Source organism: Grampus griseus, assembly GCF_964374135.1.
Source record: "Grampus griseus genome assembly, chromosome: 15".
NCBI classification, from domain to species: Eukaryota; Metazoa; Chordata; class Mammalia; order Artiodactyla; family Delphinidae; genus Grampus; species Grampus griseus.
In genome coordinates, this window is record NC_139009.1 from 77,551,190 (window position 1) to 77,578,551 (window position 27,362).

A 27,362-nucleotide genomic window follows, 5' to 3' on the forward strand; every position below is an offset into this window, starting at 1 on the left:
GCTGACCTGAGGGAAGGGGCCCCGGCAGGGGCTTTACCGGAAACAAGGGGGAGTAATTGGTGGGTTGCATGTGTCTGGAGGGGTCACAGCCTCAGCAGAAGAAAGCAGAGGTGACAGTGAACCACTGAGATGCCCGCACCGGGTAAAAAGTGGGGTTGGTATAAAACATGGTGCTGGTGAGTCAGATTTTCTACACGGGCTCCGGTGGGCGGGCACCGGGTTGCCAGATAAAAAATGGGATGCCCCACTTACACTTGGATTTCAGATAAACAATGCCTATGTGGGTTATACTTAGTTAAGTAAATGCAACTTAGTATCCTTTAGCACAAACCAGCTGGAGCCGGTGCCCAGGGAGTTCACTGTCGCCCTCCCCCTAGGCTGGCCTCCTGGGGCCTAGAGCAGGATGAGGAAGGGGTGTAGAGGGGCAAACAGGGACCCCAACACACCAAGCAAGCTAGCCAACCTCTCTGTGCCCTCACCTGGAGGATGTGCGGCGGCTCGGGCCTCTGAGCCAAACGCATGATTATCAGGGTGACTCCTCACTCCCCCTGGCCCCCGAATGCATTGGCTCCAAAAAAAAAGACTGGAGCCCCACAGGTGCCTCTCCCCCTTGCTTGGCCTTGTGCACACACTTTAGCAGTAGAAGCTCCAAGGAACTCAAAGGGCTTTAGGCAGCCCCCCATAACCGCCTTCAGCCTGCACCCCACTTTCTGACTTGAGCATTTGACTGTTTCTTTTTTTTTTTTTTTTTTTGGCGGTACACGGGCCTCTCACTGTTGTGGCCTCTCCCGTTGCGGCGCACAGGCTCCGGACACGCAGGCTCAGCAGTCATGGCTCACGGGCCCAGCCGCTCCGCGGCATGTGGGATCTTCCCGGACCGGGGCACGAACCCGCGTCCCCTGCATCGGCAGGCGGACTCTCAACCACTGCACCACCAGGGAAGCCCCATTTGACTGTTTCTTGATAGAAGTGCTTTGCAAAAGAAGCTTCCCCAGCAGACTGCGACTGACTGACTCTTTCCCATCATTTTCTAACTCTCCACCGTGCTTTCATTACAAACCCAGCAGAACATCAGGATCTCTAGGGAAGCTTTTAAAGCTCTGATGCCTAGGTTTCACCCAGAGCTTGAATTAACTGGCCAGCAGTGCAGCTTAGGCATCTCGGGATTTTAAAAAACCTCCTCTAGTGATTCTAGAGGAATTAGGGTCAGATCTAATTCCTAGAGAATTAGGGAATGGATCCATCCGGTGGCCCAAATCATCTTGTGGGGGGGGGGGCGCTCCTGAGGGTTTAGACCTGATGCTTAGAGTCCATGTGGCTTGGGAGCGTGGGAAGAACAAGAACTCTGGTGCCTGAGTTCAGTCCCAGCTCTGCCACTCAGAGGCCAGGCGCCAGTCCCTTGTCCTTCTGAGATTCAGTCTCCTCATCTGTGAAGGAAGACAGGTAACACCTCCTCCTCTCAGAGATCAGAGCAGAACACTGCGCACGGAACACTGCGCACGCACACGATCCATGCCAGTTACGGCTTTCATAACATGAAACATCTGATCTGCCTGGTTTCAAAGGTGCAACTAGTCATGTCTGGACTATCAACGGCCCACATATGGAACCGATTATGCTGACTTAGATCCTTCAGCCTCTTGCAGTGAAACAGGAATATATGTTTACCCAACCAAGGGTGGCTTTCCCTCTCTTTCCCCTTTGGCAGCATGCCAAGGGTCACAGAAAGGCTGAGGGGACACTTTCTGGCCAGGGTTGTGAAGCAGCCGCCCCCCTGGTCCCCGGGTCATCTGGGGCTGCTTCTCCGCAAGAACCAGCTATGGTTTTCACAAGACCCGGGAGAGACGCTCTGTCCCCGAGTTTAACTCCTCTGTCCTGCCACCCCTGACACACATCCTCCAGCCCACCAATACCTGAAATCCTATTAATTTTAGTCTTTCTTTTCAGGAAAAAATATTTCCTTCTAAAACGTGACCGTCGCTAAAGACCAAACACCTTAGCAAGCACAGTTTGTCCAAGTCTTTCTTAAGTGACAGAGGGCACAGAATTCCCTCCAAAAACAGAGTAGATGGACTTTCCCCTATTTCTTCCACTAAGTACACCTAAAAACACCGGGCATTATATTGATATATAAAACGAACATTTTTTAAAACCCTGAAGAGTGGACAGATGGTAAACCGACTAGGGACCTCAGGACCCAGGAACAACATGGTGACGAATTCCCTGGGTCTCCTTTTGTCCTTTGTGTCCCAGATTTGGAAATGCTAACAGGCAAAGACAAAAAACAACAACAAAAGCCTGCTATCTCTAGTCAAAGGACTAGGAGAGGGCACCTCAGCAAGACAGAAGGCTTTTAAACAGTAAACTGCTCTCCTCCAGGCAAACAGCCCAGGAAAAACCACGGCCCCATCCCCACCCAGGCCAGAAAAGATCAGTGGGGAGCCTAGACTTGGACCCTTCCCAGGCTGTGAAGGGGTGCTACAAATGTTCCACTGGGTGGTATCAGAGCAGGTCAAGGAGGGAACAGGCACTTTCATCCCTACTGGTTGGCGTTAGTAAAGCCCACGTGGGGAGCCTCGACTTTTATTCCCACATGGCATTAACAAGGCATCCCTCCTCGTCCCCAGCAGGGTGGTATGAGAGGAAGCCTAGTAGAGATTCAGGGCTTTCACTACTCCCTAGCGTCGGTGGAGGTCAGGTGGGGAACAGTTGGAAAGTAAGCAGGCACGCCTACCCCTCCCTCAGCCAGAACTCCCACCCCACCCCTGACCAGCAGTAATGAGGACGAGGACCAGCCCATACTTAGATGTCAATGGCGGCTGAGTGGGGAACCTGGAATTCTACCCCCACCAGGCAGTGAGGCCCCCTACCAGAGCGTTTCAGAGAAAACCAAGTAAAACAAAAGACAAATAAGAGTCAGTCTCATAGTACCCCAAATGTCTAGGTTTCAGTTAAAAAATTCTGTCTGAAACTGAACGAAATACAAACACCAAGATGACAGGGAATTATCTGAAAAAGCTTTTAAAGAAGGAATCATAAAAATACTTCAATGAGCAATTATGAATATGAAACACATGAATAAAATAGGAAGCCTTAGCAAATAAATGCAAAGTCTCAGTAAAGAAAGAGAAGATTGAGAAGAGAAACAAATGGGAATTTTTGAACTAAAAAATACAATAACCAAAATAAAAAACTCAGTGGATGTGCTCAACAGCAGAATGAAGGGGCAGAGGAAAGAATCAGTGAACCAGAAGATACAGCAATAGAAAATTATCCAATCTGAACAACAGAAAAAACTGAACAGAGCCTCTGCAACCTGTAGGACTATATTACTGAAGAGCTAACATTTGTATCATCAGAGTCCTGGAAGGAGAAGACAAAGATGGCAAGGCTGAAAAAGCGCTTGAAGAAATAATGGCTGAAAACTCCCCAAATATGACAAAAGATACAAACCTACAAAATTAAACATCTGAATGAACCCAAAATAAGATAACCCCCCAAAATACCCACAGCAAGGTACATTATAATCAAAATTCTGAATACTAAAGACAAAGAAAACATTTTGAAAGCACTGAGAGAGAGAGATGACACCTTACCTAGAGGGGAAAACCAATTCATATGACAGTGAATTTCTCATTAAAAACCATGGAGGATAGAAGGAAGTGGCCATTTTCCTAAGTGATGAGAGAAAAGGAATGTCAACTCAGAATTCTTCTGGAATGAAGGGGAAATCAAAATATTCTCATATTAAGGAAAACTAAGAGAATTTGTCATCAGCAGACCTACTCTAAAAGAACAGCTAAAGGAAATTCTCTAAACAGAAAAGAAACAATAAAAAAAGAAAACCTGAATCATCAGGAGGGAGGAAAAAACACAGAAAGCAAGAATACTGGTCAATACAATAGAATTTCTTCCTCCTCTTGATTTTTCTAAACTACATCTGATGGTTGAAGAAAAACTGTAACACTGTCTGATGTGGTTTTATATATGAAGAGGAAATATTTAAGATAATTATGCTTTAAATGGGGGAGGTAAAGGGACTTAGAAGAAGGTAGGGATTCTATAATTCACTTGAACTGGTAAAACATCAACACCTAATAGACCACAAATTACATTAAATGTAAATGACATAAATATTTCCATTAAAAGACAGATAATGGCAGAGTAGATTAAAAAACATGACCCAACTATCTGCCAGTTATAAAAAAATCACTCCAAATATAATGATATAGGCAAGTTGAACAAAAAGATAGAAAAAAGACATATCATGCAACCATTAACCAAAAGAAAAGCAGGATGCCTACATTAACATCAGATAAAGTAGATTTCGAAACAAAGAAAATTATCAGAGACAGTAAGACACATTATGTAAGGATAAGAGTCAATCTACCAAGAAGACACAGGAGTCTTGAATGAGTATGCACTAAAGCAAAGAGCTTCAAAATATGTGAAGCAAAAACCAATAGAACTGAAAGGAGACATAAACAAATCAACAATTATAATTGGAGACTTCCAACATCTCTCTTTCAACAATCGATCAAAGGACTGGGCACAAAATAAGCAAGGATAAAGAAGAACTTGATGAGATTGCCAATGAAAAGAGTCTAGACTACATTTATAGAACATTCCACCCAACAACAGCAGAATACACATTCTTTCCCAATGACGATGGGATATAAACCAAGAAAAACCATTATCTTGAGCCATAAAGCAAATCTCAACGAATTTAAAAGAACTAAAATCATACAGTTTATACTCTCTGATTACAATGGAAATTATTATAAATTAATAACAGAAGGTAACAAGAAATTTTCCAAATACTTGCAAACTAAATGTCTAAATAATCTACGGATCAAAGGGGAAGTCTCAGGGAAATTTTTTAAAAAATACATTGAACTGAATGAAAATGAAATTACAATGTATCAAAATATGTGGGACACAGTTGACACAGTTTTGAGGGGAAATTTTATTTAGTAGTTTAATCTCATAACATGGAGAAAGAAGAGCAAAGCAACCCCAAAACAAGCAGAAGGAAGAAAATAAATATAGGAAATGAATTGAAAAAAGAAAAGCAATAGAGAAAATCAATGAAACAAAGAGCTGGTTGTTTGAAAAGATCAATAAAATGGATAAATCTCTAGCAAGACTGACAAAGAAAAAAAGAAGACAAAAATTACTAATATCAGGGCTTCCCTGGTTGGCGCAGTGGTTGAGAGCCCGCCTGCCGATGCAGGGGACACGGGTTCGTTCCCCGGTCTGGGAAGATCCCACACGCCGCAGAGCGGCTGGGCCCGTGGGCCATGGCTGCTAAGCCTGCGCGTCCGGAGCCTGTGCTCCGCAACGGGAGAGGCCACAACAGTGAAAGGCCTGCGTACCACAAAAAAAAAAAAAAAATTACTAATATCAGGAATGAAACAGGGAGTATCACTATAGACTCTGAAGACATCAAAAGTATAATAATTAAATACTATGTTTGCAGCCAACTAAGCCCACCATGCTCTCTTCCCCATGGGAGCCCAGTGTGCAGTGGATGCAAACAGCAGCCTCCTCGGAAGTACACGCAGCCTGTTGCCTGTACGGGTTGCTCTAAGGGACCCTGGAGACAGCCCTCTGCAGTGAACATTCATGTCTGGCATGCTAACTCCAATCTAGGCTCCAGACAGGTATGCACGGTGCCTTTGGAAAGCCCCAGGGCACAGTGGCCAGTGGCCACACTGGCCAGGTCATAATGTCCATCCACACCAAGTGGCAGAACAAGGAGCACGTGACTGAGGCCCTCGGCAGGGCCAAGTTCAAGTTCCCCGGCCTCCAGAAAATCCACATCCCCAAGAAGCGGGGATTTACTAAGTTTAATGCGGATGAATTGCAAAATATGGTGACAGAAAAGTGGCTCATCCCAGATGCCTTCGGGGTCAAATACGTCTCTGACAGTGGACACTGAGTTTAATCACCAATGGCCAATGACTTAAACCATCATGCTTGTGTCATAAAACCCCACATAAAGGGCTTAAACAACAAGGTCTGAGGAGCTTCTGAGTTGGTGATGAGCTGGGAGGGCGGTACACCAGAGGGGGCATGGAAGGCCCGAGCCCCTTCCCACATACCTTGCCCTATATGTCTCTTCCATTTGGCTGTTCCTGAGTTGTATCATTTATAATGAAACAGTAATCCTAAGGATAGCGCTTTACTGAGTGCTGTGAATCAGTCTAGCGAAGTATCAAACCTGAGGGGGAGAGGAGGCCATGGGAATTCTGAATTTATAGTCAGCTGGGCAGAAGTGTGGGCAGCCTGGACACTCCATCTGAGCTGGTGTCTGAAGTGGGCGTTGGCGGGGAGGCAGTCTTACGGGATTGAGCCTTTAACCTGTGGAGGCTCTGCTCACTCTAGGCAGTTAGTGTCAAAACCGAAATGAATGGTAGGACTCCCAGTTGATGTCCCCTTTGGTGGAGCCGCTGAAGCGAGGTTTTCTGTAACGTGCAAACAAACGTAAACCCCAAGGACATGGTAACACTACAGTGTTACCAATATAATTATGCGTGATCAAAGGATAGAGAGATGAGTGGGAATTAAAACACCGATGGCGGGGAGGGGGTAGTGCTTTTCTCCAGGAGGAGGGGAGCAAAGGGATGAGACTAGAGAGGGGAGCAGTGGGGGGCTTCAACTGTACCGCTCGTGTCTGATTTCTGATGCTGAGTGGTGAGCACAGAGGTGAGTTTTATTCCTGTATATTCTTCTGTGTATCCTAAATATTTCATCGCAAGATTTGAGTATGTAAATAAAAGAGTAGGTAAGAAAAAAAAATGTGATGGTAAAAAGAGAAAGATAGGCCTTTCTGTTTACTAGCCGGCCCACCTGACAAGAATGATGGGAACCCTCCTTGAATCTTTTTTCCACCCGTAGGTCCCAAAATCATAATGTTGCAGGAAAAAGAGTGGGGCACAAGAGGATGGTCTCGTCCCAGGTCTCGGGTGAGTCCCTGGGATGGGCCGCCAAGTGTGGGTTCTTGGCTTCACGCAGGAAAGAATTCAAGAGTGAGCGATAGTAAAGTGAAAGAAGGTTTATTCAGGGAGAAACGCACTCCACAGACAGAGCGTGGGCCGTCTCAGAAGGCAAGAGATGCCAGGGTCTGGGGGTTGTTGGTTTTCATAGGGGTGGGTAATTTCATAGGCTAATGAGTGGGCGGATTATTGCAACTATTTTGGGGAAGGTGCGGATTTCCAGGAATTGGGTCACTGCCCACTTTTTGACATTTTACGGTTGACCGGGGCACTGTCATGACTCCTGTGGGTGTGTCATTTGGCTGATGTATTACCGTGAGTGTGTAATGAGGCTCAAAGTCTAGTGGAAGTCGACTCGTCTGCCATCTTGGACCTAGTTGGTTCTAACCAGTTTATGTCGTGTCCTCCAGGGCTATGTCATTCTTTTAAAGGTTGTGTGCCCTGCCCCCTTCCTGTCTCAATAAGAGCACTTGGCTTGAGGAATCATCCAGCCTCACAGCTCTCACCCTAGTCCCAGACTTGCTGCCTTCCCTGGATAAACATAACTATTTTATTCTTACCCTCAGCGGCCAGGTTCTGATACATGCCCTGGGGGGAGGAGTCCAGGGGGTGGTGTGAGGCTCTGCACCCCTCCTCCAGAATCACACACACTGGATCCATGGAGCGTAACAAGAGATGTGGCACACAACGGCCTGGACCCACGCAGGACAGGGCCACACCCCAAAGATGGAGTCCATAGGTCCTGGGTGGGACCTGGGCTTCTGTATTGTGAAAATGCTTCCTAGTTGACTTTCTCCTGGTTCTTGCAGCCAAAATGCTTTGGAGCTTAACATTCTACAATGTTTTTAATAAAAGAGTTTTAAATTTCTAAATATAAAATTATATCATAATATTGAATAATTAGACTTTTTTGTTGTTGTTTGTATGTGTGAATACACATTTTTTATTTGTCTTGGATATCCACCTAAGAGGAGAATTGCTGGGCCATAGAGTAACTTCATGTTTAACCTTTGAAGAAACTGCCACCCTGTTTCCAAAGAGGCCGCTCCCTTTTACCTTCCCAGCGACAGTGTATGAACAATTTCTCCAAATCCTTGCCAACCTCTGTTACTGGCCTTTTGTTGTTATTCCCATCCTAATGTGTATAAAGTGATATCTCACTTATTTCCTCTCTAGTTTTTATTATTTACTTCCTTCTGCTTGCTTTGGGTTTAGTTTATTCTTCTTTTTCTAGTTTCTTATGGTGGAAGTTTAGGTTATTGATTTGAGAGCTATCTTCTTTTCCAATATCAGTGTTTACAGCTATAAATTTCCCTCTTAGCACTGCGTTAGATGCATCCCATAAGTCCATAAGTGTTGCTGTGTTTTCATTTTCATTCATCTCAGAATATTTTCTAACTTTCTTTGTGATTTCTTCTTTGACCCATTCGTTATTTAGTAGTGTTGTTCAATTTCTACTTTTGTGATTTCTTAAATTTCTTCCATTGTTAATTTTTAACTTCATTCCATGTGTTCAGAAAACACACATTTTTTTTTTCTTGCGGTACGCGGGCCTCTCACTGCTGTGGCCTCTCCCATTGTGGAGCACAGGCTCCAGACGTGCAGGCTCAGCGGCCATGGCTCACGGGCCCAGCCGCTCTGCAGCATGTGGGATCTTCCCGGACCGGGACGTGAACCCGTGTCCCCTGCATCGGCAGGCGGACTGTCAACCACTGCGCCACCAGAGAATCCCCAGAAAACACACTTTGTATGATTTAAATCCTTCTAAACGTATTGAGACTTAATTTGTGACCTAACATATTGTCATTTGTTTGGGCAGGTCCAGTATCCTCAGAAATACACCTCCGTGTTTCCAGACTATTCTATTGCCCCAGATAGAGCTGGAGGGGGTCCTTCATGGGGACACAGCCCAGGCAGCGGGGAAGGGCAACTTCCCACAGTAAAGAAGCCACTGGCATGACTCATTTTTAAGAAATACCCCACACTGCCTCTAGCCCCACTTCTGGGCTGATGCCTGCACTCCTTTTGCCAGCGTCAGGCGCAGGGCTGGGGCCTGGCGGCATCACACTCATGGAAGGCACCATGTCTGAACCTCACGATGAGAAAACATCCCAGCCCACTTGTCTCCTTCAGATACAATCCATTTTCTACCCACCAGGGGCCCCAGAATCACCTATCTGCAACCCGCCCCCCACGCCATTTAATCAACGGAGATGTGGAATTTCAGACAGGCGAAGCATCGCACCCCAGCTGTCCCTGCACGTTGAAACTGGGATGAGGACTTACATCTTCAGACTCTCAAAGTGGTTATTTTTCTTTTAAACTAATGCTTGAGATCTCATGCTAAATCTAAGAGCTTCTTTTTTTCTTGGTCCCCAAACTTTCAAAGGACATTGTTTTCATCCACAAATCTTTGAATCGTGTGCCAGAATTGGAAAAAGGCTTACAGGCTGCTTTCACTTCCTGCGTGGAGGCAGCCTGCCCTGAACTGCAGCGAGTGGAAAACGGGCCTCCGAAGACAGGCCACCCTTGGGAGCCCATGAATATTCATCACTTCGCTGTGCATTCACTAAGTAGCGCAGGGACAGAAGAGTACTTTCAGCAAGTTTGAGTCTATGTTCTAATATCCTCCACGAAGACAGCCTGTCCTTACTGGTAAAAAGATCATTTTCTAAAGCGATAATGAAATCGGTCTTCTATTAGTAGCTTTTAAAAGCCCCACGGCTTACAGTAGTAAAACAATCTCGTCTCCAAAATAAACAAGGCTTTCCTTTGTATGTCCAAGGAGAGGCAGGACCAGAGCTCAGGCACATTCTAAGGCGTCTACTGGCCCTGAATGCCTGTAGTAGCTAGAGCACCCAACCCCACCCCGTGCCCCAAAAAGCAGACTACAAAGAAAAGGGATCTGTCAAGCAGTGTTTGCCTGACTGTCGAGCGGCAGCCTGAGACCTAAATTGTGAGGATGGGCCCCCTCCCTGAGTGAGCTGGGGCAGAGCTCTAACCCCATGATGATCAGATCCCGCTGGGCCCTTGGCTGGCTCCCCAGAAGCTAGACAACACCTTTGAAGGGATCGACTGGGAAAAATCCGGAAGACACCGTTAATGACTGCGGACAAGGAGAAACATACAAGCATAAAATGTGGTGCCACAAATATCTATGCATTGCTCTTATGAAATGCAATGGTTTTTCTCCAAGCGTAAGTCTCTCAAACATGCTTAGCTTTTGGTGTAAAACTTCTCATATATGATATTGGGCCAAACATAAAGTCAACATATGTCTCCTCTCTCTCTTTTTCTCCCTCTCCCCTCTGCCCTGCTCCTTCCGCCACCCCTGCCACCCCCAAGACTCATGGAAAGTCCATTTTATCGTTAAGTGAAAGAGGCATTAACAGCGGATGAAATGGACAAAAGGATGAAATAAAATGGTTTAGAATGGAGTGCAGGTTTCTCAACAAACTCTTGAAGACATACTATCTTTCCTTCACTTGAAAACACCAGGACCTAAGAAGGTGACCTGGATGTGGTAGCTAGGCCAGGCCTACTGGATCCTGCTGGCTGACAGAGGCCCAGACAGAGTGGGAATGACAAGGCAACCAAGAAGGGAGGGCTGCCCAGCTGCTCCAGGTGCTGGAGGGGCCAGGCTTCCAGGCCTCACAAAATTGGGGAAGACCTGGGCTCTCACTGTGGTTAAAAATCTTCCATACGGTTCAACAGCCACACTTCAGACAAAGAAAAAAAAGTCTCAGGAAAGAGAAAGTGCTGGGTTGGTAGGTACTCTCGGTATTCTTGCGACGGGCTGCATACAGGATCCTCCTGCCACGCTGCATTTTCAGCATTTAGCTGGAGGCAGCAGGGCTGGAACAAGATAGGGAACAAGTTACCTCTGGGTCAGGGGTTAGCAAATGCCCAGAGTGTGGGATGCAGAGGAGTCTGGGCCTTTCCCAGGGGGGGCTCGCTTACACCTGCCACCAAGCAGGAAGCATCTGGAAGCCAGGAGTGCACCTGGGCCTCCCTGTCCGGTCTATCTGCTACAAGACTACCTGCACACACCCACTCAGACACAGAACGTCATCTAAGAAACAAAGCCTCATTCTCTAGCCATTGCAGCCAGAAGACTGCATTTGGCAAACCTAGTTTTAGCTGGAAAAAAGGAAAGGAATTATCTGGATGTTTACACTCAAACAACCCCCCCAAAAGTTATGAAACCAAAACAAAACCACACCCACTTTAGAGTAGAGTGATGTGGGAAAAGCTGAGCAGGAATTGGACTTCATTTTTATACCTTCCTGAGAGGCACATGACAGGAAGCGATTCCTGGACTGAGTTAACCCTGAATTCAACAAGTGAGGGTGATGGGGGGGTGAAGAGGGGAGTGGTCAGGACAGGCCCTGCCTCATCTGAGGCGACAAGCGTGGGTTTTGCTAGCAGAACTAATAGAAAACAGTCCCACAGAGCAAGGACTTCAGCGTTCTGGGGTGGACACCCACAGCCCCTCCACCAGAGCGCTCTGAACAGTGGAGGATGGCCCATAGGTCCGCCCTCGTATTTCAAGTTGCAATTTAGGACTTATTTCAGTGAGAAAAGAAGAAACTTTTCCCCCAATACCTTTTGTTTAAGAAAAACAATTACCGCAAAATTTGAGTTGAGAAGGGAGAGGAAGCATGGGTAATAATGGCTAACAGTTTTGAAGCATATACCATGTGACACCGGCTCATTCATCCTTCCATAAATAACAAAGAGTCCCACAGGACCAGTGAGGAAACTGAGGTCCTGAGAGTTAGTCACTGCCCCAGGGCTCCCCAGAGGCCAGCTAGGCAGGACAGGAAGCCCAGCCCACTGGCCACTCAGCCCCTGAGCTGCAGCCCCTGTTAATTTTCATTCCAAGCCCTAGGAGCACACAGACTGAACCCGCTTTTTTCAGGTTTTATAATGTTTAACTTCCTGCTGAGATGCATCCCAACCAGAGCCACGTGCTTTGGTTTAAGATTAAACTAGTAACAACAGGCCAGAGTCAAGGCACTCGGGACCCCAATGACCTGGGAATTGGGCAATTCGCCCTGGGCAAGGAGCTGTTAAAACTGTGTCTTTAACATGAAAAATTGGCTTTTGACTTATTTTTAAAGTTGGGATCGTTAAGAGACTATAAAATACGTTAACCTTGCTCTATTGGCCTTAATATAGTCCAAAAATCTACCCTAACATTTCTAGTAAGGAGATCACTTTGGCATCACGGTGAAATGAAAGATTGTTTTCTAGCAACCAAGCCCCAAGCACAAGGTCATGGGAGCTGCAGCACCTGTTTCTGGAAAAGCCAGTAGGAAGAGAGAAGCGGGAGGAACACACGGTGAGACCTGCAGAGGCCTGGGTCTTTGATACCATCTGCAGATGCTGAGCACCTGAAATGAGTATCACGCTCTGAAAGCGAAGAGGAACCCATCAGGTGGCAGTAGTGTTGTTTCATGGAGTGTGTGTGTATAACTTTGGCAGCAGTGGCAGTGAGGGAAGGCCTCTCCAGGAGAACATCTGAGCTGAGACCCAAACGACTAGAAACAGCCAGTGTGCAGAGATCCTGGGGAAAAGATTCCAGCCAAAGGGGACATCCACAGCAAAAGCGCCGGAGAGACGTGCCGCTCCAGCCACAAGCGGGGAGTAACTGGAAATGAGTCAAAAAGGGAGAGGGAGGCCCCTGAGTCCTTGCCAACTCTCGTTAAAGAAGGGAGGCCACTGGAGGATGTCAGACAAGGGGGCAACCCAGCCCGATTCATCTTCAAAGTCTCATTCTGGCCATTATGTGGGAAGCGGAGGGTCTGCATATGTTCATTTCCAGGCCGGGGAACCCATTTAAACCAAGGTCCGGCCTCAGCCTCCCTACCTTGGCGGCATGTTCCCAATTCACCGGCACCTAAAGATGCAACCTGTTCGTAACCAGCTCTGATTGGCAACCCACTGGCCCTGCTCCTAGAATAACCTGGAAATTATTTCTAAAAATAAGACAAAAAATAATTATTCTCAATTTGAAAAACCCTAACCCTAACCCTAACTTTAAGGAAGTGGATCAGAATAAGTTTTGAAAAATTACTTAGTTTTGAAACGTGCCCTGCTTACTTCCACAAAGCATTTGAGTCCATTGATACAAAGCCCATAAGCAACTAGACATCTTAAAGTCCTTTCTGGGAAAATGTTGACAATATATTGTAACGTGGTGACAGCTTCAGTTTGGGAGAGAAATGCTAACACTGAAGAGTTTTAAAAGTCCAATTAGTTCTAAGGGCTGAGTTTCGGGGCAACGGCTAGGTCCTTGCAATGCCTTCGCTTTCATCCACCTCTGTATTTCTTGTCCTCGAGCTTCTCCTGGGCCCTCTAGAGCTACCCTTTGCTTGATTTGTTGCTCACTGGCACCCCCATCAGAGACAGAACAGAAAGGAAAGACTGGTGAGCCCAGAAACACCCCTGGTTCAGCAGTTTCAGTTCTGTGTGTGTTTGTCTTTGTGGGAGGGTGTTTGTGTGTATGGGGTGGGGGTGAGCGGTAGGGAGGATTCCAGGGTGAAAGTGATGCGTAAACTGTAATTATCCATTCCTTTACAGTGTAGAGTCTAAACACACATTCACACCCTGTCTCTCTCTCCCCTCTCCTGCCTGGTGAGCAAACCACTGGAAACCACAACATGCAATATGAAAATCGTAAACCTAGATGAGGGGTCCAATAACCATTTTTAATCTCTTCCTACAGCACTCTTACTTCTGCCCTAATTTGGCCAGTGAGAAGCCCATTCTTCCAGCTTTTCACAAAGTAAAATGTAACACTGCCAGACATCTCACAGATAAATTCGAGATGAAAAGCAAAAGGTAGGGAAAGAAACACTGGAGAAACTTTTCGTTCTTCCCGCTGGGTGGATTTTAACAGACCTTTTATGATTATCTGCCTAAACTGATTATTGGCTACAAAAGTTTCTTTATTACAGCTTTTTAAAAAAATTAGAAAAACAGCCCATTTAAAAAATGTCTTCCACCAAAACTACTGTTTCTATTACTTTTCCCATAATTTTCACCACATTCACTATGTCCAAGATTACCATTAATGGCCAGCCTTCCCTAGTAGCAAAATATAACAGATTTGCAGCAGATTATGAAAAAGGATCTGGCAGTAATGCTGAGGAATTTTTGAGGGTTTAGTGGAGGGCTGGGGGTAAAGAACAGAATTGCTTTAATTCTTTGCTTGGTTTATGTTTCGGATGTTTGCTTCAAATTGCTATGTTGCCCCAAATTATAAATTGTCTATGTAATTTAATGTGTGCACTGCTTAAGAATTTCTTATTTGAGCAACTGAGCTTTCCAATGAAAACTTCACGGGGAAAAAATCTGAAGTAAATTGTTTAACTATAAATTGAACTTCCCAGGTATTCTTAAAAAACATCTTTGACTATAATAGGTGAAAGCTAAACCTTTTAGTTTAGGGAAAATGCCTGAGATGTGTTCATTCAGTATAAAGCCTGGTTAAATTTCTTCCAGCTTCCTTAAGCAATGCATCAGCGATTAAACTTCTAACCCGTTAATCACTTACCCTCCAAACAAGCTGCTGATGCAGAATGGGACCTGCCCTCCCTTGCCACCACTTACCCATCCAGTACTGGATGGGTAAGAGTATTTATACTGGAATGCCTGGCAGAGTCGAGATAAACCTAGACGCTGACCAAGCACGTTAGATTCGGTTCAGCAGTAACAGGAGTGAAAAGAATGCTTCCCATTTTTCCGGGGTCCCCACGCTCCCAGGGTGTCCCTGCTAATGTTGCCCATGAGGGCCCGGGGGGAGCAGCCGGACCACAGTCCCTCCCGGTCGCACTCTGGGCCTTGGGGGATCTTAGCACCGGGATTGCGACCCCAACTCCCGCAGCCTGCTGGTCTCCGGCCCCTCGGGGGATGATGGGGTCTGCGGCTCCCACAACTCCCGCCAGAGCCTGGGTCCAACCACGCAACCATGTCCAGGGAAAAGTTTTCGGCGCATTCCCCTCTGCCGAAAATTTCAGGACTTGCAGCGCGCCCGGCCGAGCTCTGTTTCCCTCTTGGAGGTTAAGGGGAGCCCTCGGCGCCCACCCCTCCCCGGCTCCACCGGGACGCGCGCCCTCGACCCAGCCTGGGTGCCGGGACAGTGCGTCGGTGGGAGCACCCGGCACCGCTGGGGCGGGGGGAGGTGTCTGCAAACTTGCCAGCTGCTGGGTGCGCCCGAGTCGGCGAGCTCCCGGCCCCCCGCGCCCGGCCCCCGGCCCCTTGCACTCACCTCCCCTCCACAGCGCGGGGAGGAAGAGCCACGGCAGGAGCGGCAGCAGGGCCCGCCCCATCCCGGGGCCGCGGAACTGGATATTCTCTGCGGACCGACGGACAGATAGACGTCCAGAACCTGCCGCGTCGCCGGCCAAGCGCGCCCGCGAAGCAGCCCACTCCCGGCGGCCCCGGGAGCCAGCGCCGAAGTGGCGGAGCCGAGCCGCTGAGGGTGGCGCCGAGGGCTGGAGGGGGCGGGACGCGGGCCAAGTCCGAGCGGACCCAGCCAGTCGGGGAGGGGAGGGGGCGGGAAGGAGGCCCGGAGAGGAGAGCCGCGGAGGGGGAGGAAGGGACGGGGCTGGACCGGAGGGGCGGGGAGAGGCGGGCAGAGGCGGGCCTCGGGTCGAGCCTGGGCAGACCGGGATGGGGGCGCGGGGGCTGAAGAGAGGGGAGGGAGGTGGGGACCATAAAGGGGAGGGGCAGCCGGAGGTGGGGAGGAGAAAGGGGCCCTGGCTCTGGGCTGTCTCGACGTCCAACACGTGCAGGTGGGAGGGACAGAGGGAGGAGACTGGGTTGGGCGAGGGGGAGCGGAGGCCGCCCCACCAGACGTAAGACTAGGCGCCTGCAGCTTGGGGAGTGCGGTAGTCCCGCAGTCTCGGCTCTGCGAACACAAAACCCAGACAGCAACGCTCCCAGAGGCCAGGGCCTCCGTGGCGGCGCTCCCTGCTGAGCGCCACATGCATCCGCTCCCGCCCGAGCGCCCCCTGGGTACCCGGCCAAAGGGGTGAGACCAGCCTCGGCGTCGAGGAGCTCAACGCCTCCTGGAGAAGAACTCTTCGCTGTGCCCCCGAATCCAAGAGAGGTGATGCTCACGGAGGGAGACGAACGTCAATGAAAAAGTGCAGAGCGTGAGTGGAAGGAGGCAGCCCCCAAACGACAAAGTGTGGAGGAGCCAGGAAGGCAGACGCAGAGAAAGTTAACCGTGAAAGAAATGTCAGCCACTTTTACTAATAATCGCAACAATAACTTACATATATATGTATATATATACTTTAAGGAAACATTTTTAGAATTTATGTGTGTTAATGCGATCCTCTGACAACATGAGCCATTCCTCTGCTCAAAACTGGACAGTGGTTCCCGCTTTCTCTCTGCATAAGAGCCACAGTCCTGCACGACCTGGTCCCTTTTCTTCTCTGACCTCATCTCCATACTCCACCTCCATTTATGCTGCTTTGTGGTCCAGCAGTCCCTGACCCCTAGGCTGGTCACTTGGGCTAGATTTGGCTGTAAGGAGGCAACCAGCCCACATGGATTTAAATCGGTTATCACTTGCACTGCCAGCAAAAGCAGTCAGCACGATGTCAGCTTCTGGCGTCCCTTGTCCCATAGGATGACACCAAGCCCGAGGGGCCAGATGAACAGACCTGAGGAGTGGGTGGCTTTGCTGCTGAGCAGCCAACTCTAAAGTACAGTTTCATAGACTTTCACAGGTGGCTGCTGCTGTGTCCTTGGGGGCAGGGAGAGGCATGGAGGGAAGGCATGGAAACACCTTGCTCAACTGAAAGTCTGGAGAAGGAAGAGAAACAGGCATGCCTTGAGAGAGAGATATGAAACTGCCTGCAACAGCTGCTCACTAGGCTCACCTCCCCCTGCCGCAGGAGGAAGCACGGGACTGTCCCCCAAGACCTGGGTAAGACTGCATTCAAGGCTCGCCTGCATGCCTATGTGGAGATGTGCAAGGTCGCCGGGCCATCTCAGCAGAGCCCTTGTTCTCCTGCAGTGTCCTTGCTGCTGCTCATATACACCAGGCTCCCTTCCACCGTGGGGTTTTGCATCGACTGTTCCCTCTGCCTGGAATGCTCTTCCCCCAGACTCACCCCCTCTTGGTTAATGCTCCTCCTTCAGGTCTTTGCTAAGTCTCAGGTTCCTGATGAGGCCCACCTAGTATAAAACTGTCTAATTATTTATTCCTGTGTGATATACAACCCCAAACGCAGTGGGGGTAAACAGCAGCCACTGTACTAGCTTCACAGATTCTGTGGGTCAGAGATTTAGATGGGGCACAAGGAAGATGGTTTGTCTTTCCTCTTCCATCTCTGCTGGGATGTTAGGCTCAATGACTGGGGACTAGAATGATCGGAAACAGGGGTCAGCGAACTGTAGCGTGTGGGCCTATCGTCTGTGTTTGCAAATAAGCATTATTGGAACACAGCCATTCACTGTGTGTTGTCTGTGGCTGCTTGTGTGCTGTAATAGCAGAGTTGAGTACTTGTGACAGAGATCAGAGGGCCCACGAAGCCACACGATCTGGCCCTTTACAGAAGTCGGCCAACCCCTGATCTAAAGGTCTGTTTCCTCACATAGCTAGCACTTACACTGGGATGACTCAAAAGACCAGGGCTGCAGACCAGAGCACCTAAACAAGGCTTCTCCATGGTGGCCTTGGTGTAGCTGGAAGTCTTACATGGAGGCTCAGGGCTCCAAGAGTGAACATTCATTCCAGTGAACAAGGTAGAAGCTGCATGGCCTTTCATGACCTAGCCCAGAGGTCACCCCACTCCACTACACCGGACTCTCTTGGCGGATGCAGTCACAACCCCACTCTCATGCGGAAGAGCCGTAGCTCCCACCTCCTGATGATGGAAGGGTCAAAGGATTTGCAGCAACCTTTTAAAACTTTCACGAAGAACAAAGCTTAGCTAAAATGTGGGATATCAACTCTATTGTATTCATTTTTCATACTTGCCATGCATCTAAATGTTATTGCAAGTTAATGTCCTAATTATTCAAGTCATCAAAATAGATGACAGGAAATGTGGGTTTAAAAGAAAAACCAGACCCCATATTACACAACTATTTCCATCCTTATAGGATGTCTGCCCCCAAAGGCTAATTGGTGCAACTTTAGCAGGGCGACACCAACCCAGAACCCATACTTCGGTGCCCACACTGTCTTCTATATCTGCTAAGACTCCACATGTTACGAGGTGGAGCCCCTACTTTTATTACATAATAAAAGGAGGGAAAGTCAAGGGGCTATAGCAGCGTTCATCCGGGGGCTGGGAAAGTCCACCCCCACCGACTCAAGTGTAGCAGGGCTGTGTCTCAAATCAAGTGGTATCGTGATCACGATGCATGCCTCAAGCATGTTCAACATATCAGTGACGGGATTTAAGACTAACAACTGAAGTCCCCAGAGGAGCATGCCAGCCTACACATGAAAGATGTAAAGAGTTAGTTCTCAATGGCCCTATTTTTTTTAATTTTATTAAAATATAGTTGATTTACAATGTTGTGTTAATTTCTGCTGTACAGCAAAGTGACTCAGTTATACATACATATATATATATATGTATATATCTTTTCCATTATGGTTTATCACAGGATATTGAATATAGTTCCCTGTGCTATACAGTAGGACCTTGTTGTTTATCCATCCTATATATGATAGTTCGTATCTGTTAATTCCCAAACTCCCAATCCTTCCCTCTCCCACCCCCCACCCTGCCTCGGCAACCACAAGTCTGTTCTATATGTTTCATAGATATGTTCATTTGTGTCATATGTTAGATTTCACATATAAGTGATATGGTATTTGTCCTTCTCTTTCTGACTTACTTCGCTTAGTATGATAATCTCTAGATTCATCCTTGTTCCTACAAATGGCATTATTTCATTCTTTTTAATGGCTAATATTCCATTGTATATATATACCACATCTTCTTTATCCATTCAGCTGTCAGTGGCCGTTTAGGTTGTTTCTTTGTCTTGGCTATTGTAAATAGTGTTCCTATGAACGTAGGGCTGCATGTATCATTATGAATTACAGTTTTGTCTGGACATATGCCCAAGAGTGGGATTGCTGGATCAATGACCCTATTCTAAACCCGTATCCTCTCCCTTTGTTGTCCTACCCACCCACATACACATTCCCCTTGCCCCTTTCAGCCTTGTCTCCAGCTGGGGCCTGTAATTGACTTCCCACTCCTGCATCCAGTCCAGCACGTGGACCCCCAATTCAGAGCTGGCCTCCTCCCATCCATTTTAACATAGTGCAGATTGCCTAAAATTTAGGGATCGGGCTTAGCCTCACGGTATTCTATGAATGACAGATTGCCAAGAAACAATCTCATCCTGGTTTCAGTGCCAGAGAGCCATTCATTCATTTATGATTCCACAGAAGTTGACAGCATGTGCTCAATTCCAGGTGTAAGACCAACCCCTGGAATGTGTCACTGAGCCAAAGCACAGCACCTCCATCAGGGAGCTACTATCTCATGGGCCAAATGCCAGTCAAGGACCACTTTGGTTCTCACCCGCCCAGCAGCCATTCCATGGTCCTCCCACCGCAGCACCCTGGTTTCCCTTTGCTGAACCATGCCTCCTGCACTCACATTCCTTCCTTCCCCTGCGCCCGGAGGTGGTGTTCTCCTTGCTGCCTGAAAGATTGTTCTCTGCCCCTCTCTCCAGAGTCTCCAACTTTGAATCTCATATCATCAGACCTGCTTGCTGCGGTCACTACAGACCCCTCGGTCCCTCCCTCTCATTCCTTGAAGATTTCAGTACTTGCATCACGGTCACTCCTTTCACAACATCCCTGTCATAATTCTTGGTGGTTTCAGTCCTGTATATATAAATGACATTCCAACACCACAGAGTCCAAGTCTCTTGACCTCTTGTCCCCCATGTTGTGTGCTGAGCAACGTGTTGGAAATCCATGTAAGTACCAAGTTCTTGAAGTTTGCTGGGGAACTGGGATGGTGCCCTGTAAGAGAGTCAACTCAGAGCACCCCAAATCTTAAGAGAAGCACAAGCCTCTTGAAGTTTCTTGTAGGTGGTGCACAGAAGACTCTGCATTCAGTGTGCTGAACGAGATGCTTGGAGTACAGGTGTATAGCTCTTGGGGGACCATGCTGCAGGTAAGGTAATCCATTAGGCATATAGAATTGAATACAAGTGAACAGCTGCACTTGTATAACTGATTGGCAGTTAAACAGGAATCCGCTGCTAATGAAGACTCACTGGATCCAAATTCTACAGTTTGAAACGGGAAGAGGATACAATATAGCAACAGCAGTAAAGTTAATACGCATCACACTTAGTGGTTGTTTCATTGTAAGGGCCCCAGAGAGGCCAGGTACAGGATCCTTTGTCCGCGCTTCTGTAAGACATGTGGCTGGATGCATTTCCTATCTTGGATCAAGAATCACCTGGAATACCTCAATACCAAAATAGAGGCGTAGCTGGAGATCTTTATGTTTCATGGGTCCCCTAGGCACATTCCTGAGGCATAACCAGCTTCAATAGCAGACCCCTCTAGGTGGTCTCACTGAGACTACATACAAATCCTCTATCTCACTGATTTTTGTTTAGTTTGCTTTGTTTCGTTTTATTTTTTTAATTTATTTTTAATGGAGTATAATTTACAAATTATTAAATAATTATTAAATAATTTTAATAATTATTAAATAATTTTCAAGTATACAGCAAAGTGATTCAGTTATACATATATATGTGTGTGTGTGTATATATATATATTTTTAATTCTTTTTCAGATTCTTTTCCATTATAGGTCATCACAGGATATTGAGTATAGTTCCTTGTGCTGTACAGTAGGTCCTTGTATCTCACTGTTTTCAATAAACAGCACTGACGAGCTGGGACAAATCTCCCTGAACCTCCTCGAACCCACAAAGCAACATTACTAATCACTAATTACTAATTACTAATGCTTCGTGCCCTGACCAGGAGCCAGGGCCATGCAGGAACTTAAGCAAAACAGCTCAGGCTAATTCCAGGCCCTCCCAGCACAATGGCTTCCACAGTCATTGCAAAATGATACAAGTAAAATTTCCATTCAGCACAGTGAACATGATGGTGGAATAACAGTGTTTCCTTTTGTAGTTCTGGGGACACTTTAGCATGAAAATCCATTCCATAGGCAAAAAAAAAAAAAACCAAAAAAACTTACTGGAAGTAAAATTGTCAGGCTCAGAAAAAACATGGTGCTGATTAAAGATGCCCCTCCCTGGATACAAGGACAGCTGTTGGGCTTTTGTAGTTTGTCGGGGAAAAGTGACATTGCCCATGTTAGAGAAACCATTAGGTGTCCTGGCAAAAGTAAGAGAAGCTCAAATATCTAAGTGTTACAACTTTATAATAATGAGATGGTGTATGTTTTCATCATGCTAAAAAACACACCGGAAGTTCCATTGTCTGGCACTTGTAAGTTGTGATGGGGCTGAGTGAGCTCTGGTGGACACTGCCTGCAGCCAGCACACTGACCCACATGCTAGAGGCCGGGTGCCCAGTTCTTGAATTTGTTGACAGGTGATTATGGAACATGTAAAACACCTCACTCCATGTGCTGAACAGTAGATTGAAAATTATGCAGCTCATGTATTTGCAGTGGGTGTGTGTATGTGTGTGGGAAGGGGGGATTCAGATTGTGTTTAAAATGCTCAAATCGCCATGGTCAGCAACGTATGGGAAGTATAAGGTGACCCCCGAACAACTCGGGGATTAAGGGCACCGACCACCCCACTCAATTGAAAATCCGCATATAACTTTTGACTCCCCCCAAACTTAACTACTAATAGCCTTCTGTTGATTGGAAGCCTCACCAATAACATAAAGAGTCGAGTACCACATAATTTGGACGTTATATATATTAAATACTATATTATATACTATAATAAAATGAGCTAAAGAAAACATGTTATTAAGAAAGTCTTAGGGAAGAGAAAAATACATTTCCAGTACTGTACTGTATTCACTGTAGGTTTACATCAAATGTTTACAGGCTGCATTGTCTGTCTGTCAATACCCACATCAATATTAAACAGTCTTATATGACACAAAACACTGTAGGTGCTATACATACGACTAAATTAGACATCTAACATAAATAGATAATGTGAAAAAGAAATACATACTTACATACAGGTACCATATTTACTGAGAAAAATCTGAGTGTAAGTGGACCCTCGAAGTTCAAACCTGTGTTGTTTGAGGGTCAACAGTGCTAGTATTGGAGCATGTAAGAGACTGTTTGGAGGGGTGAATGACAAACTGGAAGGACCAGTGTCTAGCCCTTGCAGCTTTTGGATACCCTTCACCGTGCCAAACATCTGGGATGTGCAAATGTCTAGACAGAGTTCCCCAAGGCACTGAGATGGTATTTAGCAGAGTCTCAAATCAGCATAAAACTCTACTGGAAATGTGTGTCCAACACCTGAAGATTGGGGGAGACTGAGATGGTGGATGTAAGAATCTCTATTCAGCTGCTAAAGAACATACCAGAAGCACAGAGATCTAGATTTTGTAATTTAATGTGAAACTGAACTAATGCTTGCAAGCAACTCCATTTAGCTTCTGAAACAAAAATACTAATAGTATAAATGTTTTAGGGACTCCCCTGGTGAAACAGTGGTTAAGAATCTGCCTGCCAATGCAGGGGACACAGGTTCGAGCCCTGGTCCAGGAAGATCCCACATGCCGCGGAGCAACTAAGCCCGTGCGCCACAACTACTGAGCCTGTGCACCACAACTACTGAGCCCGCGTGCCACAACTACTGAAGCCCACGCACCTAGAGCCTGTGCTTCGCAACAAGAGAAGCCACCGCAATGAGAAGCCCACGCACCCCAGCGAAGAGTAGCCCCTGCTTGCCGCAGCTAGAGAAAGCCCACGCGCAGCAACGAAGACCCAGTGCAGCCAAAAATAAAATTAAATTAAAAAAATATATATCTTTTAAATGTTTTGCCTTTGTAGTTCTAGGAGAGTTAAGATGGTACATATAGAGAACTCCACTTTTCTTCCCCAAACCATTCTGGAAATAAGATGTTTCTAGTTCTTATAGTTTGGTGGGGGAGTGGAGATGGTGAATATGAGATTCCATTTGCTGAGCAGCTTACTGAAATTACAGAGGTCTGGTTCTCGAAGGTTCTCGGTAATGGCTGACTATCTGGCGATCTGCCAGGTGGTTGATAATGGACCATCTGATAGATAATAATTTTTAATTTTCTCTTCGTATTGGGTACTCTGTTAGCTCCCGGCATCCTCTGCGCTGTTCGGCTTGTTTGCTTGCCTCTAGAGGTGCAGTTTTGTGATAAATATTGTGGGGGGTGTGTGTGTGTGTGTGTGTGTGTGTGTGTGTGTGTGTGTGTGTGTGTTTGCTGGAACTGCTGGGCTGGTGAGTTTTTGAGTCCTGTATTTCCTTTTGACCAATAGCTGAAGTTGTAAAACCTAAGCTTGTAGTTCTTTTGTATGTGTGAAAATTTAGAGAGGGAAAAAAAGCCTTCTCTCTTCCTCACAAAAGCAAGATACAGTATATCTTTTACAATCGCTTGTTTGTCTATAACTTTTTCTGTGTCCTTCTGTCTCTCAATCTGGGGGGACAGATACATCATAAAAGCTTATTATTATATGTTTCATCTAGCAAAATCTAGTGCAGGCACACAGATCTTTCTGATTCCTTTGGTAAGGGGAGAAAATGTATACAAAGACTGATGGAAACATTTTAAACTGGTTTTATATATTGATAACAAATGGGTCGACACTTTTAAGAGGGTCTTACTTGGTTTGGATAACTGAATGAAGGAGCTGGAGTATGTGATGGTCAGGGAATGATTGTTTCTGGATTTTTTTCGAGTTTCTGATCTTTCTGAGAAATCTAGAGTTTGGAGAACATGGCTTTCTCTCTCTTTTCTCCTCCACAAAATTAGGGAGGTCCCCCAAATATTAATATGAATCAGTTCAAGATGTGAGGCAGAGCTCCATGTGCAACAATAAAGTGTGATTAAGTCTGAAAAGTTATGCCCCTAACTAGCCGCAACCTGCCTGAACAAGTACTACATACAACAAAGGGCACATAACAAAATAGACGGAGTTAATCCAACTATTACCTCCTCTTAAGGGTCCTAGCTTGCCCGAGAGTAATTGGTCTTCTAGAAGAAACATCAAACGAGCCGCAGTTGAGGACTGTACCGTAGATCCAGGCTTTCCAGAATAAACTGACATTGCCAACTGCTGTCAACCTGTACTTAAGGACTGAGGTAGGATTGCAGACACTTTAGTCCAGAAGCAGACAAATGCATGAAAGTGCACTGCTTAATTCAGGAGCCATACAAACCTACTTTGATTTAATTATGGATAATATTCTATTTCTGATGAGCATATCAAAAAGGTTTTTTTCTTTATCTCTAGCCATCAGTTTTACTGCTAAACTTGTTCAAACTATAATGAGATTTCAAAAATAGTTATCTTGTACCAGCTGGCCCCTCAGAATTCAGAAAAAGCAATCCCATAAAAGACTGTAATATAGATTATGTTAATAAGTAAAGGAAAACCTAATAATGATTCTGTTATGATTAGTGATATACATTGATTACTCTTATCTACAAAACCACTCAGAACAATGTAACATTGGTTAAATATTATACAAAGTGTCTTACTGAGTTCTCTTTTTTCATAATCATAAAATTTTTTTGCATAGTTTCAATTAGAATCTGTTCTTTTTACTGGGTAATAATTGGATAAATCAGTTTATAACCGTGATTATGACTGTCTCATTTAAGTATGACAAGAGTTCTTTTAAGGAACAAGTTTGTTTGTTTTCTTTATTTGGGTGTTGAGAATTCTTTGTATACTCTGAATAAAACCCTTTTGTCAGTAATGTGACTTGTAATATTTTCTCCCAGTCTGTGACTTGTCTTTTTTTTTTCTTAATGGTGTTTTTAGCAGAATAAAAAGTGTTAATTTTGATAAAGTCCAATTCACTATTTTTTTTTTACTTTTAGATTGTACTTTTGGTGTCTTATCTAAGAACTTAAAAAAACAACTTTATTCAGATATATTTCATATTGCATAAAATATAGCATAAGACTATGCATAAAACTCCATTTTTAAGTATACAATTCAGTAGTTTTTACTGAACAAGTGGATCACACACTTGTGCAAGAAACACCACCATCTAATTTTAAAGCGTTTTCATCACCCCCAAAAGAAACCCTGTACCTACTAGCAGTCACTTTCTGTTTTCCCCACCTCTACTTCTATCCCAACCTCTAGCCCCTGGCAACCACTCATCTACTCTCTGTCTCTGTGGATTTGCCTATTCCACGCATTTCATATAAACGCAATTATACAGCGTGGCCTTTTGTGACTGGCTTCTTTCACGAGGCATAATGCTTTCAAGGTTCATCCATGTTGTAGCATGTATCAGTGCTTCATTTCCTTTGATGCTTGACTAATAGTCCATCGTATGCATATACCACATTTTGTTTATCCGTTCACCAGGTGATGGGCATTTGGGTCGTTTCCACTTCTTGGCCATTATGAATAATGTTGCCACGAACAGTCATGTAAAAGTGCTTGTGTTAACATATGTTTTCAGTTCTCTTGGGTATATACCTAGGAGTAGAATTACTGGCTAGTATGGCAACTCTAGGTTTAATTGTTTTGAGGGTCTGTCAAACTGTTTTACCAAGTGGCTGCACTATTTTGCATTCTCACAAGTAGCACAGGAGGGTTCCAATATTTCCACATCCTCATCAACATTTGTTATTATACATCTTTTAGATTATAGCCATTGTAGTGGGTGTGAAGTAGTGTCTCAAAGTGGGTTTTTTAATTTTTTATTTTTCGCTGCTTTCGGTCTTCATTGCTGCACGCGGGCTTTCTCTAGTTGTGGTGAGCGGGGGCTACTCTTCATTGTAGTGCACGGGCTTCTCATTGCGGTGGCTTCTCTTGTTGTGAAGCACAGGCTCTAGATGTGTGGGCTTCAGTAGTTGTGGCCTGCGGTATCAGTAGCTGTGGCTCGCGGGCTCCAGAGCACAGGCTCAGTGGTTGTGGCACATGGGCTTAGTTGCTCCACGGCATGTGGGATCTTCCCAAACCAGGGCTCAAACACGTGTCCCCTGAATTGGCAGGCGGATTCTTAACCACTGCGCCACCAGGGAAGCCCTGGGGTGTCTTTTTATATTGAGTTGTAGGAGTTCTTTATATATTCTGGATAATAGAGTTGTCAGATACATGACTTGCAAACATTTCCTCCTATTCTATGGATTGTCTTTGCACTTTCTTAATAGTATCCTTTGAAGCACAAAATCCTTAGGTTTTAAAAAATTCCAATTTAGCAATTGGACTTTATCATTTTTTCTTTGGTTGTTTGAGCTTCAGGGGCCATATCTAAGATATCAGTGCCTAATCCAAAGTAACAAAAATTTACATCTATCTCTTCTTCTAAGTGTTTCATAGTTTTAGTCTTACATTTAGGTCTTTGACCCATTTTGAGTTAATAGTATGAGGTAGAGATCAAGATTCTTTTCTTTTTTTTTTGCATATGAATATTCAATTCTTCTAGCACTAAGTGTCCAGAGACTATCATTCCTCCACTGAATTGCTTTTGCAACTTTGTAAAACAAAACAAAACAAAACAAATCAATTGGCCCAACTCCTTCAATGAGGGCTGCACATATTGCCTTCCTTCCAAAGAGTACAGTATGGAAATGGGGGAAAAGTAACTTTAGAGAAACCTTACAGACATCACCTTAGCTACATGACCAAACTAGCATCAACCCTCATGTGATTGCTGGGCATACCCCCAGTCTAATCATGAGGAAAACATCAGACATATTCCATTTGAGGAATATTCTACAAAATACCCGACCAACATTGCTCAAAACTGTCAAGGTTATCAAAAATAACAAGAGTACTGGAGATGTAATGTATAACCTGATAAATATAATGAACACGGCTGTATGTTATCTAATGAAATTTGTCAAGAGAATAAATCCTAAGAGTTCTCATCGCACGGATATCTTTTCCAATTTCTTTAATTTTATATCTATAGGAGATGAGGGATGTTCACTAAACTTACTGTGGTCATCATTTTATGATGTGTGTGAGTCAAGTCATTATGCTGTACACCTTAAATTTACAGTGCTGTTTGTCAATTATACCTCAATAAAACTGGAAGAAAAAAATAATAAATAATTCACCATTTCTGTCACCAAAAAAAAAAAAATCTTGTTAAACTAATTTTACTAAATATTTTTAGTTGTTTAAATATTTTGTTGTTTGCCAACCAATGTAAATGAGGATGA

General features: G+C 45.4%; 1 protein-coding gene across 1 annotated transcript in view; it reads right to left on the bottom strand.

The window, feature by feature from the left end:
* Nucleotides 1-15,334, bottom strand: part of MERTK (MER proto-oncogene, tyrosine kinase) — a gene marked incomplete at its 5' end in the record, with an annotated part of 113,496 nt that extends 98,162 nt beyond the window's left edge. The window contains one exon of the mRNA XM_082672844.1: nt 15,274-15,334. Coding sequence (XP_082528970.1) covers nt 15,274-15,334 — 61 coding nt within the window. The remainder of the gene's footprint in view (nt 1-15,273) is intronic.
* Nucleotides 15,335-27,362: the final 12,028 nt, after the last annotated feature.